Source organism: Calonectris borealis, chromosome 26 (genome assembly GCF_964195595.1).
Source record: "Calonectris borealis chromosome 26, bCalBor7.hap1.2, whole genome shotgun sequence".
Taxonomy (NCBI): domain Eukaryota; kingdom Metazoa; phylum Chordata; class Aves; order Procellariiformes; family Procellariidae; genus Calonectris; species Calonectris borealis.
Genome location: NC_134337.1, coordinates 5,527,815 through 5,543,953, shown reverse-complemented (window position 1 = coordinate 5,543,953; position 16,139 = coordinate 5,527,815). Strand labels below are relative to the sequence as shown.

General features: G+C 46.4%; 1 protein-coding gene across 1 annotated transcript; it reads left to right on the top strand.

The window, feature by feature from the left end:
* The first annotated feature begins 16 nt into the window (after positions 1-16).
* TMEM81 (transmembrane protein 81) lies at positions 17-2,747 on the top strand. Its single transcript, XM_075174111.1, has one exon. The coding sequence runs from the start codon at positions 773-775 to the stop codon at positions 1,577-1,579; it is 807 nt and encodes a 268-aa protein (XP_075030212.1). The 5' UTR covers positions 17-772; the 3' UTR covers positions 1,580-2,747.
* Positions 2,748-16,139: the final 13,392 nt, after the last annotated feature.

Below are 16,139 nucleotides of genomic sequence, written 5' to 3'. Positions count from 1 at the left end.
CGGGGAGTTCTTTGTTCTCCCCTGGAAGGTTTGGGGCCGCGTTCTGACCCGGGCAGCCGGACTGTGACATCGGCACCGCTCCCCCGGGAACACGGAGACGCGAGTGACTTCACTAAGCCCCGTCTAGAGATGGATATCATCAGTGATAAAATACTGTTCAGCTTCCCTTTGATGTCAGTGCCATCAGACTATCTGGAGGTTGAAATCCTGTTCTCGTGATCTTGGTAATTTGGGGAGTACTTTAGATTTTGGGATACATGTATGTAAGACAGAACTGTACAGGTGCTGCATAAGGAATTAGGATTTCCTTATGCTCAACAGCATTATTTTAAGGGTTCCAGGAATGATTACTTCTATTGCTTTATAGTTTGGTGGGAAAATTAAACTGGAACAGTACTACTTTGCAGTGGAAATTCATCTAAAATAGTATGTAAAATCTTACAGAGAAGGGAGAACTTCATCTTTTTTTAAATTGTGAAATAGATCTCCATCACTGGACTATAGTGGATTAAAACATTCTGCTGCCATGTTACAAGAACTGGAATTCATGATTCACACTCTGACGGACATAGTAACGTGTTGCATCTTCTTTAGCAGTGTTGTACTTCAAGCCTGTCTTGTTGGAGGATTTTTCTGAACAGAAGGATTGTGTCTTGAAGATGATGCTGGTGGGATTTCAGAAATACTTAGTTTGAAGGTTTACAAAGAATGATTTGTGGGTTTGATTGTTTTTGACTATTGAATTTGCACAGCTTTAGAAAGCATATGTCTGATGGATAACCCCAATATGAAGACCTTGGGGAACAGCCACATCCTTGGGATACTACTTTGTGCTTTCTATCTACCATTGGTAGTTTCCTTTGGAAAAGTTACCATCCCAGCAGAGCTGAAGTCAGTTGTAGCGAGAATTGCGGTCAACACCACGTCCTGCAGCGTCACCTGCGGGCCAGGCTTCAAACTGGAGGAGATGTGCGAGATCACTCCGGCCGGAGAGAGGAGGAATTGTACCTTGCACAGGTCCGACTGCCTGACCAGCTGGATTTGTGGCTTACTGCACTTCACCGTCCCTGTGGGCAAACCCTTCCAGTTCAGCTGCCTGACCTTGGACGCAGTTGGCCTTGGTAGCCGAGCCTATAGCTATACGTGGAGGTTTGCCCAAGGCCTTATCACCACAAATGACGTACTGTTCAAACCTTTCAAAAACGCCGACTCTGTCATCAGATTTTCCCCTACCAGGGAGTCTGATGCAGGGACTTACCGATGTGATGTGCAGATGTTGAAGATACTCAGGGTCATCAAGAGGGTCTACTTTGGGGTCAGCGTGATCCAGAATGACTTAGTGGATCTGAACTTTCAAAAATCCTTGACCTGGGAACAAAAGTTAGCAGCAAACAAGGAGGAAGGAAACATAGAAAACAGCACCCATGAAGAAGTGCAAGAGCAGCAGCACTTTTGGCAGGGAGAGTTGTTTTATGAATGCTTGGTAGGAGTTGGAAGTGGAGTGGTAGGGGGTGTTGTGGTGAGCATGGCTCTCTGCTTCTTGCAGAAGATTTTGGGAAGGAGAGCTGCAGAGAAATGAACTGAAATTTAATTGCTTGTCTCTGTCTCTTTATTAGTATTGATGCAATATTTCATGGCGATGTTTGTAACTTTTTTTTTTCTGGCTGACACAGTTTATTACCAAATATTTTCTTAAGCTTCGGAGTCTGGTAAGTTAGTACAGGACTGTAGCACCAGAGCTTGAGTCTTAATGGAGTAGTGCAGACAGCAGCTCCAGATGGGGCAAGGCAGTTTGCCTCCACATTGTGTGAAAGGATGGTCTGGAATGGTCCAGACAGGAGTTAGAGGACATTGAGCCACAGGAACTGCTCACTGCTAACTACCTTGCCATGCTCCTCTAGCTGGCCTGTATTTTACCTCTAGGTGTTTGGGGTTTTTATTTAGCTAATAACTTGTGATCCTGATTCCTGTCTTATTTCCTCAAATTTCTTCTGCTTTGCCCAGAACTCTGTGGTGATGCGAGCTGACACAGATCACTGTTTGGCAGATGGTGTTTCTCCAGCAAGAGGTGCAAAGAAGTAAGGATGCTTTTGAGGTGGGCTCACAGACCAGGTTTCCTGGCTGGCTGGTGTCCTTTCCAGCAGATCCAAGTGGTCTGGTCTGAGCAGTGTGGGGATGGGGGGTGGACCACCACTGCCTGCTTCCTCTAGAGAGATTTATTTCCCTCTGCTAGAGCCCAGCAAACTGTAAAGTATCTTCAAGCGATAGCTTGGAGCTTGCACTGTTTCCTTTGTAGTGTAGCATAGCGAAGCAGGGAGCATTGGGTAGCACAAGCAAATCTTCAATTTGAGCACTGCTGCTTAGGAACATAACTGGGTGTTTTTAGTCATGACTCAGAGCTGAGCTCATTCCTAAAATCTTTAAAGGGGGTGGAAGGGAAGAGTGCAGTGGGCTTGTGGATCTTTCATTTTTCCTGGTGATTGATAGGTATAAAACATGCAGCAATTCAGTGGGGAGTATTGTTTCCCCCTTGGTAGCAGAATCCACAGGGGAACCTATTAAGTGCCTTCGCTTTCTGCTTTGTCTCCTATCTTACAGTAAACAACTATATTTACTAAGTCTGTTTCCTTTTTTTTTTCCTCTGTGAACTAAAGTACAGGAATGCATAGCACACCCAATTCTGGGGAAAATATTGATACAACTCTAATATTAAAGATTGAAGCATACTATTATTTTTTTCTTTTTACCAGAACAACAACAAAAAGCTTTAATATAGAAAGAGATGGATATAGAAGTAAATACCTTATTTGCAGAGAATCCTATATAAAAAAATCAGACTGAAACATAGTGAGCCAATCTTCACGTACAGTGAAGTCGGTAATAAGTATATCAGGACAATGATCTGTGGACGCTGGGGTTGTCTAGCCGTATTTGAGTGGAGAAGCAAGCCTGTCATCAGGCTTGAATTCCCAGTTTGTAGTTATTCTGAGTTCCCTGTTTCTGCGGGGAGACTTTAATGGACACAGTAACTAGCAGAAGTTTGGAAATGTTGGGGGGAGCCATTCTGCAGTGACAGAAGATGTCTTCGGGAAGATGCACTGTCCCTTCCTGATGCTTGGGGCGACCCTCTGGGAAGGGACAGAAGGGTTGCTACCCAGTTGTGACAGACAGCGAGGGACTGTATGTCTGTCTTCCGTCTGGCAACCTGGTCCCCTGGGTCAGAAGCTCCTGGATCGTGATCCAGTTGTCCAAGATTTTCTTGCTTCTGTTCTTCATCAGTTTCCTCTGACTCAGCTCCACAATACTGAAGTTTCTCCTGTGCTCAGTGCTGGCTTTGTCTTCACTCCGCTGTTCCCTCTGGCTCTGCAATGCTTTTCTCTGTTTCTGTTCCTTGGCTAGGAGCATGTGCTGCTTTCTCTGAGCCTTATTCCAGTATTTCCCAGTCTTTAGCTTGCTGAGGCCATCCTCATCTATGGTCAGTCTGCTTCGTTCTTCTGCAATTCTCAAGGCCCTGTCCTGTAGCAGCCAGTTCTTGTGTTGCTTCTTCAAGGACCACTTGCTCCTTTCGCATGGCAGCCTCCATCTGTTCCCGTTATCCCCTGCTCTGCCCTCTGGGCTTTCATTGCATCGCCTTGGTTGTGCTGACACTCTAGCCAGGTCGCTCAGACACTCTGCAGCAGCCTTTTCCTGCAGCAAGCTCACGTAGCTCCTGTAATGACGTACGCAGTGAGGAATCGTAAGCTCTTTTGACCTGGCAGTGATGTGTGGTGGTGGGCACACGTCTGTGGCCTGTGCTGATGGTTTGTTCTCGCTGGCTTTATTTCTGTCCCCGCTCGCTGCACTCTGCAGGCAGAGTTCACCCCTGTGCTGCAGCCCTTTCTCTCTTGGGGTGCTATTTTCATCAACCTGAAGGCACTTAGGGAGCCACTGGTCCTGTTTGCATTGCTTGCGGCCCCCCTCCTGGCCTCCTGACCTGTGAGGCATTTCTTGTTCCCTGGAAATTGGTCTGTACTGGCTGCACCTGCTTTCCAGAAGTTCTTGAAAGCTTCTGCACTCCTCTGCGCTTACGCCACAGAAACTGGAATCGCTTAACTTGTCATAGGTGGGGAAGGTGTCCGTAAATAGTCCTCTCCGTGCAGGTGTACTGGTACAGAGATCTGCGCTGGGACCTTCCTGGCCCCCGGCTGGTTCTGCTCCTGCATCAGGCGCTAAATTCTCACCTGGCTGAGTGCTGGTGTCAGTAAAGCCCAGCCCACTGTCCCACCCGGGATGGAGAAATGCCTGCTTTTCTTCTTTGCCTTTACTGCTTTTGCTTTCTGCCTAAAAACAAACACCCACAAGCTGTTAGAGATCTTTGGGGCTGTCCTCCCTGGCTGAGCATGAGTCATCTCTCTAAGCATCCTCCAACCATATGCAACGGCAGGATTTCTTTCTTGCCTTAAGCTCTCCCTGCTACTGCTGTAAACAGCCTGAGCCGTGGTCTTACCAAGTTTGCAGAGACACTGGAGAGAGCCGCAGGGGTGGAGTAACAGCTGCTGAAACTCAACTCATCTTGATGAACGAGGGCTAATGCCTGAAAAAGGAGGTATAGTGAGAGCAGGGATCATTAAATTTGGTTTAGCAAACCTGATGGTGTAAGGCTGAGGTGACCAAAAAAGATATTCGGAAGGTATGGAGGCAAAATGGGATGGGATACCTTATAGTTCAGCTCTTCTTCTCCTGTGACACAGGGTGCAGGAAGTGAGTAATTAGATTCATTATTGCTGTTGCAGTCCTGTGGCAGCAAGTAATCAAAGAAAGCCCTGTGGAGAAATCAAACAAAACACAGGTCCCTTCCCAGCCCAGTGAGAGGGGCTGGCTCTGTGCTTTGGCATGCTGAGGGCCATATTTGTGTAATTGTCTGAAGGGCCAAACCAAAGAACCAGTGCTAGATCAGCCTGTTTTAAGGTTAGTGGATGCAGCTGATTAGAAATCCAGCTTCGAGAGATATTGGCTGACCGTGTGCTTCGCATGCTATGCTATTGCTGCTTTCTAGAAGACATTTCTTTACCTTCAGCAACGCGTTGTACATACCCATCTAGGCAGAGATTTAAACCTGATTTGCTGCAGTTCTCTTCCTTGCGGTATTGCTTGTTCCCTGCTCTGAGGTCCGTCTGGGTTGCAACATCAGATGTTTGGGGAGGCTCGCGGGCAGACTTCTGTCTATGCACTTCCAGTGTAATCTGTTGCCCTGTGCTCTGGAGTATTTCTAGGACCTCCTGTAAGCTGGCTCTGGAGATATCTTTTCCATTGACCTGGTTAGAAGGGGAGTGGATTGCAAAATAGTCCATTCATACTTGCTAATATCATGTTTTCTTAATGCAGAATTCCTTTGCCTTGCCAGAGAGCTCCCCTGTCCCCAAAACCAGTAGCTCTGCTACAGAATTAACTGCTCAGAGGCTCAGCAGTATCTCCCCAAATTGGGGAAAAAGATCCATGTAGGTTGGGCTCTTAATCGCTTCCTCATTCTGCTGCAGAGATGGGAGATGAAATCATATCTTTGTATCCCCAAGTTTATGCTTGTAAGATCAGTATGAAAAAAAGTTACAGTAAACTCCATGTTTTTTTGGTGATCTGGCTTCTTTTATCTTAAAACCCATTTCTGATCAACTTGACTGAAACCACAGTCAACCTCTTCTAAGCAGGGCGAAGCACGTTGACTCAGCCTTTTGCCCAGATTTAACACCACAGTGAGCAAACTCTGCATACAGTGAGCCCTGGATCTCTGTCCTGCGAAACTCTTCTCACCCCCAGGAAATTCTCCTTTTTCCACAGCCTGTAAAAAGCATCAAGCACCAGCACCATGCAGCGTGCACCCGTGTTTCAGCCTCCTCAGGAGCCTGCTGCCTGCCTGCGTTCAGCTGGTCCAGATCTCCCCTGTCCATGGGGTGTCTTTGTGGCGGGTGCCTGTAGCGTGCATCCCAGCATGTGCAAAGAGCAGCCACCCTTTTTAATACATATAAGCAAAAATACAAATAGTTAATGAAAACTGAAATAGGCGTTTTCCATACACCTGATTTACAGAGCTCTTTTTCCTACTGAACATGAAGAAATAGGCAACTGAACTTTGTAGATGAGAGATACCCGTGACAGGGGAGAGGAAGCTGCGTGCTGCTGCCTGCCCTCCTGTCCATTTTGCTGTGTGGGATGAGACCTCCTCCGGTCACGTTTGGGGCAGGCTGTGGGATCCCCTCTGTGCTGAAGAACTCCCTGAATAGGGGAACAGACATATGCTTGGTTTGGGAGCTAATGGTTAAAATCAACAAAGAGAAGCCGTCCCATCTGGAAGAGCCTCTCTGCTCTTTGTAATGTAAATGCAGGGGCTTGCATCCTGTGGGCAGCTGTGTTTTAGAAATGCAGAAAGATTACATGAAAGGTCCAGGACAATCCATTTTCTCACTGCTTTGCTGAGGAGGTCAGAGTGGGAGCCAAAAGGGTCCTTCATCTTTTTATTGTGTCCTGCCTTTTTTATTTCCGAGGGGAGCCAGATGCCCAGAGCAGGAAAGATTAATTTTTTTTTAATGCTTATTTTAAGATGGAGGGCTGTGATGGACAAGCCCTTCTTCTGATAGCGGCTCCAGCTATGGGACTGGGTCTCTTATTGGCATAGTTGCTGATGAAATGGCACCTTCCTTGTATGCTTTTTGAGTTTTGCAGCAATCTAAAGTATGTTGGCTGATGTTTACATTAGCAGGTCTGCTGGGGGATGGAGGGAGAGCAGTCTGAGCTGAGGGAAGGAAAGGTCACAAAAAGGGAATAGGGGAGGTCAGAGGTACAGGGAGGTCAGTGAAAGCCACTGAAACAAGAACCCTTCGAAACAGCATACCCTCCCCATCCCTACATTTCTTTCTGTCTCTTCCTGTAATGTGCATGTTTTCTTAGTCACTGTCCCTGTTCTTCCCAGCATAATTGGCTGAATGGCAGGAAAAAAGTGTCTCTTTCTGCTCTGAATTGGTAATATGGTGCCTAAACTTCTTTTTCCCGCACTTGGCCAGTTTGTCTGCCTCAGCTGGAGGAGAGGATGGCAGGGACTGCATGCAAACCCCACCTGCTACCAGTTCCCAGCTGGAGATTTTTTGTGGTACCAACTTCGCTGCCTGCTGATGGTCCTCAGTATTAGGAAGCAATTAGTATTGTACATACTAAAGCCAGACAGATTGTGTGAGGGAGGAAGTCAATTTGCTAATGGAATTAGCACTTGGAAAGAAGGAAGTAATAACAGAATGGTGAGGCATAGGCAGCTGTTTAAATTGCTGTTAGCTGTTGAAGCTTATCTAAATTGAATAACTAGATTGCCTTAACTGCTGGAACTTGAATGGCAGCAAAGAGAAAAACAAACCCCATTGCTTCTTTTGCACCGAGATGGGGCTGTCTGACTCTTCCCTCCTCTGCACGTTGATGGGTGTTATTTCTTGTACTTGTTCCTGCAGTTGCTTACAGCAGTTCAGCGATCTGCTGGGATGTATTGAACAGTGCAGCTCTCGGGCTGTTCTGTTCTTATTCCCCCCCTTCCCACTCGCTGCTGCTTCTCACATGCTGCCTTTCCTCCCCCTTTGGCTCATTTATTTAGTGTCTCGTTTACTGCAGGCATTCCCTAAGCCTTACACAGGAATTAACTGGAAATGCGGTAATTTTCTTTAATGACCTTTGGTTTTGTAAAGCATCTGTCCTAGTCAGGTATTTCAGAGCATTTTACAAAACGGTGACTCTGGTTCTGTGGAAGCAGCAGCTAGGCTGGTGAATGCACCAGCAATGCAGTCCCCAGCCGCAGTGCTCAGGCTGCTTTGGAGGCTGATTGCAGGGCAGACATTTACATACCTCCCATGGAGGTTTTTAGGAGGTAAAGAGTGAAATACTTTGCTTATGGCTCAGAAATGCATGTGAATGCATAACCACTGGCTGCGTAATGCACCTCCCTTCCCAAGGACAGCGTCGGATCTCTCCTGCACTGTGCTGGGAACTACTTTGCCAATGAACATTTTCCAAGTCAATGGAACGATCCTTTTGAAAACCGGAGAAATTCAGAGTTCACTCCCCCAGCTGGCTTTCTCCCCGCACAGATACGTTGTGTAGCTATCGATGTTTTGCCTATGTTCTTCCCTGCGTTTTTTCTAGGAAACTGCAGCTTTTTGGCAGTTATTTCTGCCACAGAATACTGCATAAATATGTTCATTTGTTGCCTACCTCTAGTGATGCTGGCTTAGACCTGTGGAATTCACGTACAAAGCAGTGTGTTTAGCTAAAGCATGCTGAATACTGTGGGTTTAATTCATGCGTCATCTTAAGCTGAGTATAGAAAAGCAAATTGACTATTGCAGCACGAATCCTAAGCAGGAGTGTTTTGGTTAACTCTGAATTAGCGTATGCTGAGTCAGATGTAGACCATAATGAGGTTTTTTGTGCTTAGTGCTGATGATTGTTAATTTGATGCCATGATTTAATTTAATCAGAACCTTTAGACCAGAATTGTTTAGCAGCATATGAAATAACTCTTCCCTTTGCTTTGACTGTTTTGAAGTTTCTTCTTTAGCAAAATTTTTGTCTTTGGCTTCGGTGGGGGTCAATAAATCAATGTTATTGAGGAGCAACTGAGTGTCAGTAAAGGACAAATTCTTTTTAGGCAGTAAAATACAGTTTTGTTAGTTTTCAAATATTACATGCTGAGTTCTTTTGAAATTCTGGCTTTCATGGTAGGTAGTAACTCCCCAAAATGATAAGACAGAAGCAAATAATAGGAGGATATGATTAAACAAAACCAACTGTAGCATAGATTTGCACAAAGTTTTTAAGATGCTGTCCCTCCGTTGTCATTGTCAAAATGTCAAAATAAAGCATTGCTTTATTTTGCCCCCTATTGTCCACAGAAGTAAAAAGATCAACTGCTTATTTTTTGAGTAGGAATTTTATGAAAACGCTGGATAAGAACCTGTTGGCTTTAAAGATTTACTCACAGAGGTAATTTGCTTGTACCTTGATTTGGTCCCAAAAGGAGAGAAGAAAGATCATTTTTCAAGCAGTTTGTCTTTCTTGGAGCTTTCCGTATTGGTTTCCCAGGAACGAAGCAGGCTCTGCTGATGTTACAAGCCTAGTCTGACTTCCCTCTGCCCCAGGCTCCCGAGTTCATTCCAGCCAGCATCCGTCCCTTGCTTTTCTGCGTCCCTTACATTTCAAAAAGCTGCTCTTGTTTGTCTTTCCGCAGCAGAGGGGTCTTTCGTTAACCCCTGTCACCAGTCCCAGGCTAGATTGCCTAAACTTGGGTGCTCTTTGTGGAAACTGCCTGTTTCTTCCTGATGCTTTTTCATTTCCAAGGAAGGTCTACTTTTACTTTGTCTCTTTACATCCCTTTTGTGAGAGGAGGGCTGGATCGGTGTAAATCCTTTGCTTGCCCATTTGGTATTTGCAAGTGAAGTGACAGTTGTGTAGAAAACGATTAACGAAACCTCTCTGGGAGTGTCCAGGCTGGGGGCTCAGCGAGCAGCGTGCGGTGCTGTGTAGGCAGCAAACGTGAGACTGAGCAATGTAAGACCTAGAAACAAGAAATCCTTTAAAATGCCTGTGGGGAAGTAATGAGGAGGATGTTTGCTGAGGTGGGTCACAAACCATTAGCTCTGGGGTAGATTCCTGTTAATTCTTGGAGTGTTCTGATACCAATTTTAAGGGATTGCTTGAACTGTCTTTTTCTGTGACTTGAAACAAAGGAGAAGTTCAGCCAGTTCAGCCACCCTCCCCCTCCAGGAAAAACCCCAGACAACTCATACGAATTTGAACCTCATGCGGAAATGCTTTAGGTTTCACAGAAAGTTACCTATTTCCCCTTGATATTTATGTATAGAAAAATACCTCTATTGGGACCAGGCCTGCCAAAATATCGCAGCAAGGGCCGTACTCATAGTGGCTACAGCCTTAATACCCGAAACCTGTGCGGGAGCCTTTGCTGGAAACACACAGACACTCCTAGATAAACTGGTTTTTGTTGTTAAAAGCAGCGAGCGCTCGTGAGGTCGTAGTGGTCAGCTGGTGCTGGCTCTCCGGGACTGATGGGCACAAGTGATGCTCAGAGCATCCTTCACCCAGTGTCCGTGCAGCACGTGCTCTCTCCGCAGGGCTGTGCTTGCCTTTCCAGTAGGACCTGCCTGTTTGTCAGCAACGATACATTTGTCTCCTTGATTTATATCATGTGCAGCGGCATTTAATGATGGCTGTTGAGAAAGCAGGAGTGCCCTTGTGGGGGATGAACTGGGGAGGGATTCATCTCAGTCTCGGCCGCTCCCTGCTGGTTTCTTTAATGATGCTGCCCTCACCTTTACAGAGCTAATTACGGCCCCGGTGATGAGCGGCCTCGCCTGCAGCTCTGCGGAGCATGGGGCAGAGGGGCAGGAGCCTGCCCGGGGTCCGAGCACAGCTGAGCCCGGCCTCTTGGGGCCCTTTGCCGTCAGCACCCGGGGGCCAGGAGCTGGGCAGCGTTATCTGGCAACCAAACAGACTTGTCCCCTCAACCTGTGGGTGGCTGCAGCTTCTGGGAAGGGAAGGAGCAGCTGCTCTGTGTCTGACTGTGGTGCGGGCTGGCTCCCTGCTCTGCCTGCCCACCGCTGCCCTGTCCCTGTGGCCGCCAGGGCAGTGCTTCCCTCCGTCCTTCCCTCCGTCCTCAGGGGCTCAGGGCGGGTCTTGGGAGCACATCTTGCTGCGGCCAGTGCCTGGGTCCCCCTGTGCACCCCATGGTCAAGCACGGTGTTTCTTTTAGGGGCTATATGAAAGTGAACGCATCCAGGATGGGCTGAAGGAAAGAGTTTGGGTGAGACTCCCCACGACCTGGTACTGCTGAGCCCTGTTTCTCGTCTGTCCACTCTCCAGCAAGACTGTGTCTGGCTTCATCTTAACTCCAGTGGAGACCCTCAGGCCTTGTACCACCTACAGTTGCTCTAGCTGATCTCTTGACATCCTTCCCAAAGGTAGAAGGAAGCCTGTAGATTTTTTTTTTTTAAGGCCAGAAGGAATGACTGTGAAGAATTAATCTGACATAACATAGATGAGGTGATTTCATGCAGCGCTTCCTGCAATGAAGGAAATTATATTCTATAATGTAAGTGAACCTTTGCAAGCCTGCTAGCTTGTGGCTGATCTCATGGATATCTTTCCTGGAAGACTTCCAGTCTTGGTTTAAAGGCTGTGATTGATGATGAAGCTTTTTGGCAAGCTATTCCAACAATCAGTTACCCTTTCTGCTAATAAGGTGCATGAAATTTTTGACTTGGAATTTTCTAGCATTACTTGCAAGCCATTGGAATACCAGCCAGAGGGAGCACATTATATTAACATCTCTAACCACACACTCAACACCAGCAATTCCTTGCTCCATGGACAGTCACTCCTCTTTTGGTTAGTTACCGCTGTCATGGGATGGAATTTGAGTTTACTATATCTTAATTGACTTAACATTTGCTGAGGGGTCCAGCTGCGTGCGGATGGGGTCTCACTGGGCTCCTTGTTTGTATTAGTACGTGCAATTGGCAGTCAGGAAAAATATAGTCCTGGGCCAGGGGGACTCCTGAGCAAGCAAGGTACTAATTGCATTTAAAGCTGGACAGAAGCACTCCAGACCTCAGTAGTTGTTGAAAGTCTCTGAAGATCTTTATTTATGAACTGCGTGCTACTGTAGCCAATAAATAACCATAATTACAGTAAGTACAATGTGCTTACAATGTTTCCCATTTGGTTTTCTTAAAAAAATAGCGTACAACAAAGTTACTGAGAAGAAAACTGCCCTGTTTGTGTGTAGTGAAGCTGGATTACAATTTTCACAGCAGAGGGTTTCTGTGGATGGGGGATAGCTTTGCAGGTTTAGAGCAGATGGGATTTAGACCCCCCAGGCATTAGCTGAATGTGATGCCTGCGTTATCCAGCTGATTCCTTGGGCAAAGATAGGAGTGTCTCCCATTCAGGGCACAACACTTAATCTGTCCTGCCGCAAATGTGAGCTGTTCCTGATTCAAACTCATATAGCTGAGTGCTGAATTTAGCCCAGACAATCTAAAACCAGAAGCGCAATCTTCAGTCTGCAGGGTCAGTAGTATCAGGTAGAAGATTATTTTATGTTAACTATGGATAAATCAAAACTGTAAAGCCCCTCTCATTTGGGAGTCTCAAAACGTTTCACCCTCGTTGCATACTCCTTACAGCACCCTTGTCAGCTCGGCTTTTACTACTGACGAGTAAGATGGACCCTGTGAAATTAGATGAGTTTCCTTGGCGAGCCATTACAGTGCTGAGAACAAAACCCAGGGCACTTATCTCATCCCTGTAAGTTAATCTCTAAAGCAAATGCTCAGAGCAATTAAATGTAGGGGATTCTTAATGAGACAGGAAATTGATTTGCAACTTAATGCAATAGTGTAAAGCCAGTAAACTCTGTTAAGATGTTGAAATCTAAGTTTTCTCCCCTGGCTCTGAACACCTTTCCTTTTAACCCCTGTGCTGCATTTTAGGAACCTCTCACTGGCTTTACGGTAGGCTTCTTCCACATCTTTTTCTCCTGTTGGTGGCTCTGGCTACGCATTATATGTAGTTTTTTTATAGCCTGGATAAAGTTTAACTAGGTACAAATGCTACATTTGCACGTACAAATCCTTTTCTGTGGGTCACCTAACCCCCTGATAAATAAAATGGCAGAACGGACTGCCAAGACAAGGCAGTCTTTGTCTTAACATGGCTTGTGTCTATGTACAAAAACTGAGCTGTCTTGTCTGGAGTGGGGTTTAGCCTGTAACCGTCTGGGCCTGAACTCGGCCTTTCTCCTCTACCAGTGTTGCAAGTGGAAAATCTTCTCTGTCCCACTCCCTCCCCAATGTGCCCTGTCCTTCACCTGAGGTGTTTCCCTGTGATTGCCTGTAGTGTTTCATAATGTGCCACTATCTTTTCTGCTCTGCAGCTTTGGAGTATCAACAAATTCCCCCAAAATTTCAAAAAAATATGTGGGGGAGAGACTGCCTGTTTACCATGTGCATTTTTCAGAGTTTCTTTATGCTAATGCTCAGGAAACGTTGATGTCGGCCGAGCTGTGGCTGGCTGAGTTAGGTAAGGACTAGGTCACAGAGACAGCGCAGGTACAAGCACAGGTTTGCCACCAAGGACTCGGGCAGTGACTGATCAGCCTTGCTGAAGCCTGTGCTGCCGTGGGTACGCTGCTCTTGGTGCCCGAGCTGGGTAGTTTGGGTCACCTCTGATACCCTACGTGAGCTGCAGTCACGCCTTGTCAATACACAGATACTTTCAAACTGCAGAGAACTTGCAAATACACAATGACCTGCTTGTGCCTCTCTTTTCAGGAGGGGAAACTGAGGCAGCAAGTGGTGAAATAATTGCTTGGAGCTACAGATGGAGTCAGTGCCAGAGCTGGGATTAGAGCAAGTGGTTGTAAGGCCATGGTGGTTATCACTAGGTCATACCTCTTCGCTTCTGTGTTTAATCCTTAAAACATTGCAAAAGCTCAGCAGTGGTTTGATTTAAAATGCATACTGATTAAACTGTATGTAGTGATGATTTACCTTTTCAAAAAAGAGGCGTAGCTTGAATTCAGACTGAAAACGTTTAACTTGCAGGGGAATCTACTTGTCACCTGAAGGCTTTAGAAAATACCGTCCCATCAGTTTTACAAATTAGAATATATTCAGCCCGTTTGCAATGCAGAGCAGTGCTAACTGGAACATTTGAAGTCCAACTCAATGTAGTTTTTAACTTCTTATATAAAATGTGCCTGTGATGTAGTTTAACAAAGAAATATATGGAAAATGTATTAACCTTCCCAGGGAAATGTTGCGGTGGCTGCTATTTAAAACCCAGTGTAATTGCAGCATTTAGTACTGTTTTAACCATGCAATAAAGCGTCTTGCTTTCCAACACTGCAAAGTTCAGTAAAACAGAGAGCGCCACTAGTGTTACCAGACTCATTTGGAAGCATCTGTTGAGACCAAGTTTCTGTAAGAGACGTTGCATAGCCTGCGTGCTCAGACCTAGACTGATGCTGAACCTCAGCCCTTGAATTTCACAGGAGTACCTTGCTTCGCTTTGTCACTTGTGAGAGTTCATCCAACGTGGGGTCCATCAAAGCACGTTCTTCTGCCCTGGAGGTGTCTAGTGTGCGCCCCTGGAAGGGAACCCGCTGTGTCTGTGGGCGTGCAGCCATAGCAGCCCCTTGGGAGAGCCGGCGTTTCGGCTGCCCTGGCTGGGACTGGTGGTGCACGATGGGGTGACCACAGCTGGCCTCACGCAGAGTCTCGGCCTGAAACCGGCATGAACCTCATGACTGCAGCTGGGCTGCGCACCGGCACGGCTCTCCTGCTCAGCAGTTCCTCCTGAGGAGTGCAGCAGACTTCTTCAGTGCGAGGGGTTTCTATTCTGGTCCCCCCTGCGGAGTGCTGGCCGCTCCGCAGGATTGGACCTGGGGTGCCTCTCCATTCAGGGCACGTCATTTAACCTTGCTGCTTTTGTTTGGTCCTCTCCTGAATCGGGCCCATGCTTCTGCAGGGCTGCAGTGGGCATCATCCAGCAGTGCTCTGAAGCTCCATAGGTCCAGGTAGTTTATGCCTCCTAAATACTGTCATTATGGCTACCGCTAGTTCTGCGTATCGATCAGGTAACTGTTGCCCAAGCCCTAATTTGCTTTGCTTTTGAGCTAACACTGAATTCCTAATTTTCCTTTCACCCCATCCTTTGTGGGAGAAAGGTTGAAGGCCCAGCAAGATGGAGGTGATAACAAAAATGCTGAATTAACAACATAAAATATTTTGCCAAACAAAGCTTCCAAACATCAATAAAAATATTTAAAAATCTTCAGGAACATAAATCATACAAAAATATAATTTATATTTAGCTGTTGTCCTTCTGAAAGAAGTGTTTCAACCTGCTAGAGGGACTGAGGGGGTAATTCATGGAGAGCTACAGAGAGACACGGAGGAAGCTGAGGGCAGGCTCCGGGGATGATGGCTCCCTGCCTTTGCTGCCTGCCTCCGTCTGCCATGTATCAGTGGGAACTGTTGTCGTCTTTTTTCCATTTTACCCCAGGTGTTATTTGTAATGGAAGCAGTGAGGTACCCTTTCTTTTTGCTGCAGCTGTGCTCTAAATGTTTAGACTCTTTCATTAAGTTTATTTTTCTTTGCCTGATTCTTAAAACATTTTTCTTGTTTGCTAAACACAGAGGAGCCCTACTTCCTCCGGCCGGAGCCTTGTTGTTTGCATCGCACGGTGCAAACCTACTGCTGCATTTACCTTCTTGCTCCCAGGGTAGGCCAGTTGCTAAAAAAATGGTGATGGGATACTATGGATATACACAATAGGCATAAGTCCAGGAGGGCAGGGATTTGTGCGTGTAATCTCTCAAATGCTCACTAAGGCCTAGGGCACGGTAGTTTTAAAATGATGAGTAAGGGCAAGGAATTGGCATCTAGTGTAGAAACCGCATGTCAGTGCCTTGCCGTTGCAGAGCCCTGCGAGTGTAGCCCTTTGTCAGGTAGCTGTGGAACTGCGATTGCTCAGGCCAGCAGTACCGTCCGCTGGGAGGGAGGGAGGTGCAGGCAGGTAAAGGTCCGGAGGCTCTAACCAGCTTCTCGGTAACTTTGGTCAATTGCTTTACCGGGAGACGGAGAGATTTTAGTATGCAACATCTATTCCCAACCGATTTAGTTAATGGTGCACCTCAACATCTCTGTACTTCTTTGGGGTATCAGCCCTCCCATTTACATTAGCTGTACGAGCCTTGGACCCCAAAACCAGACTGACTTACTGGTTGGATCTCAATCTTGCAGTCCCAAGTTGAGACTGGTATTTTGGCTGGACAGAACCGTTTGTGTAAGGTGATGAATCTGACTGAGTCCAAATTTTCCTTGTTGCCCCAGTGATGGCTTCCTTGAGTCTCCAGTTCTTGGTTAAATTATGTAATATGCCTTTTTCTTCCTCCTTTAAGACCCTCTCTCTATTGAAATGGGATATGTTGACATCTCCATTATTAAGCAGAACTGCCTCTCCGAATTAGCAGATGCTAGAAACGTATCTCCTTTTCGCTTACCCCTTCCCCTCCCCAAACAAAAAGGAAAGAAGCAAACAATGT

Bases quoted from the DNA above. Each gene is read 5' to 3' on its own strand.
- TMEM81 (XM_075174111.1), top strand. From the start codon at position 773: ATGGATAACCCCAATATGAAGACCTTGGGGAACAGCCACATCCTTGGG.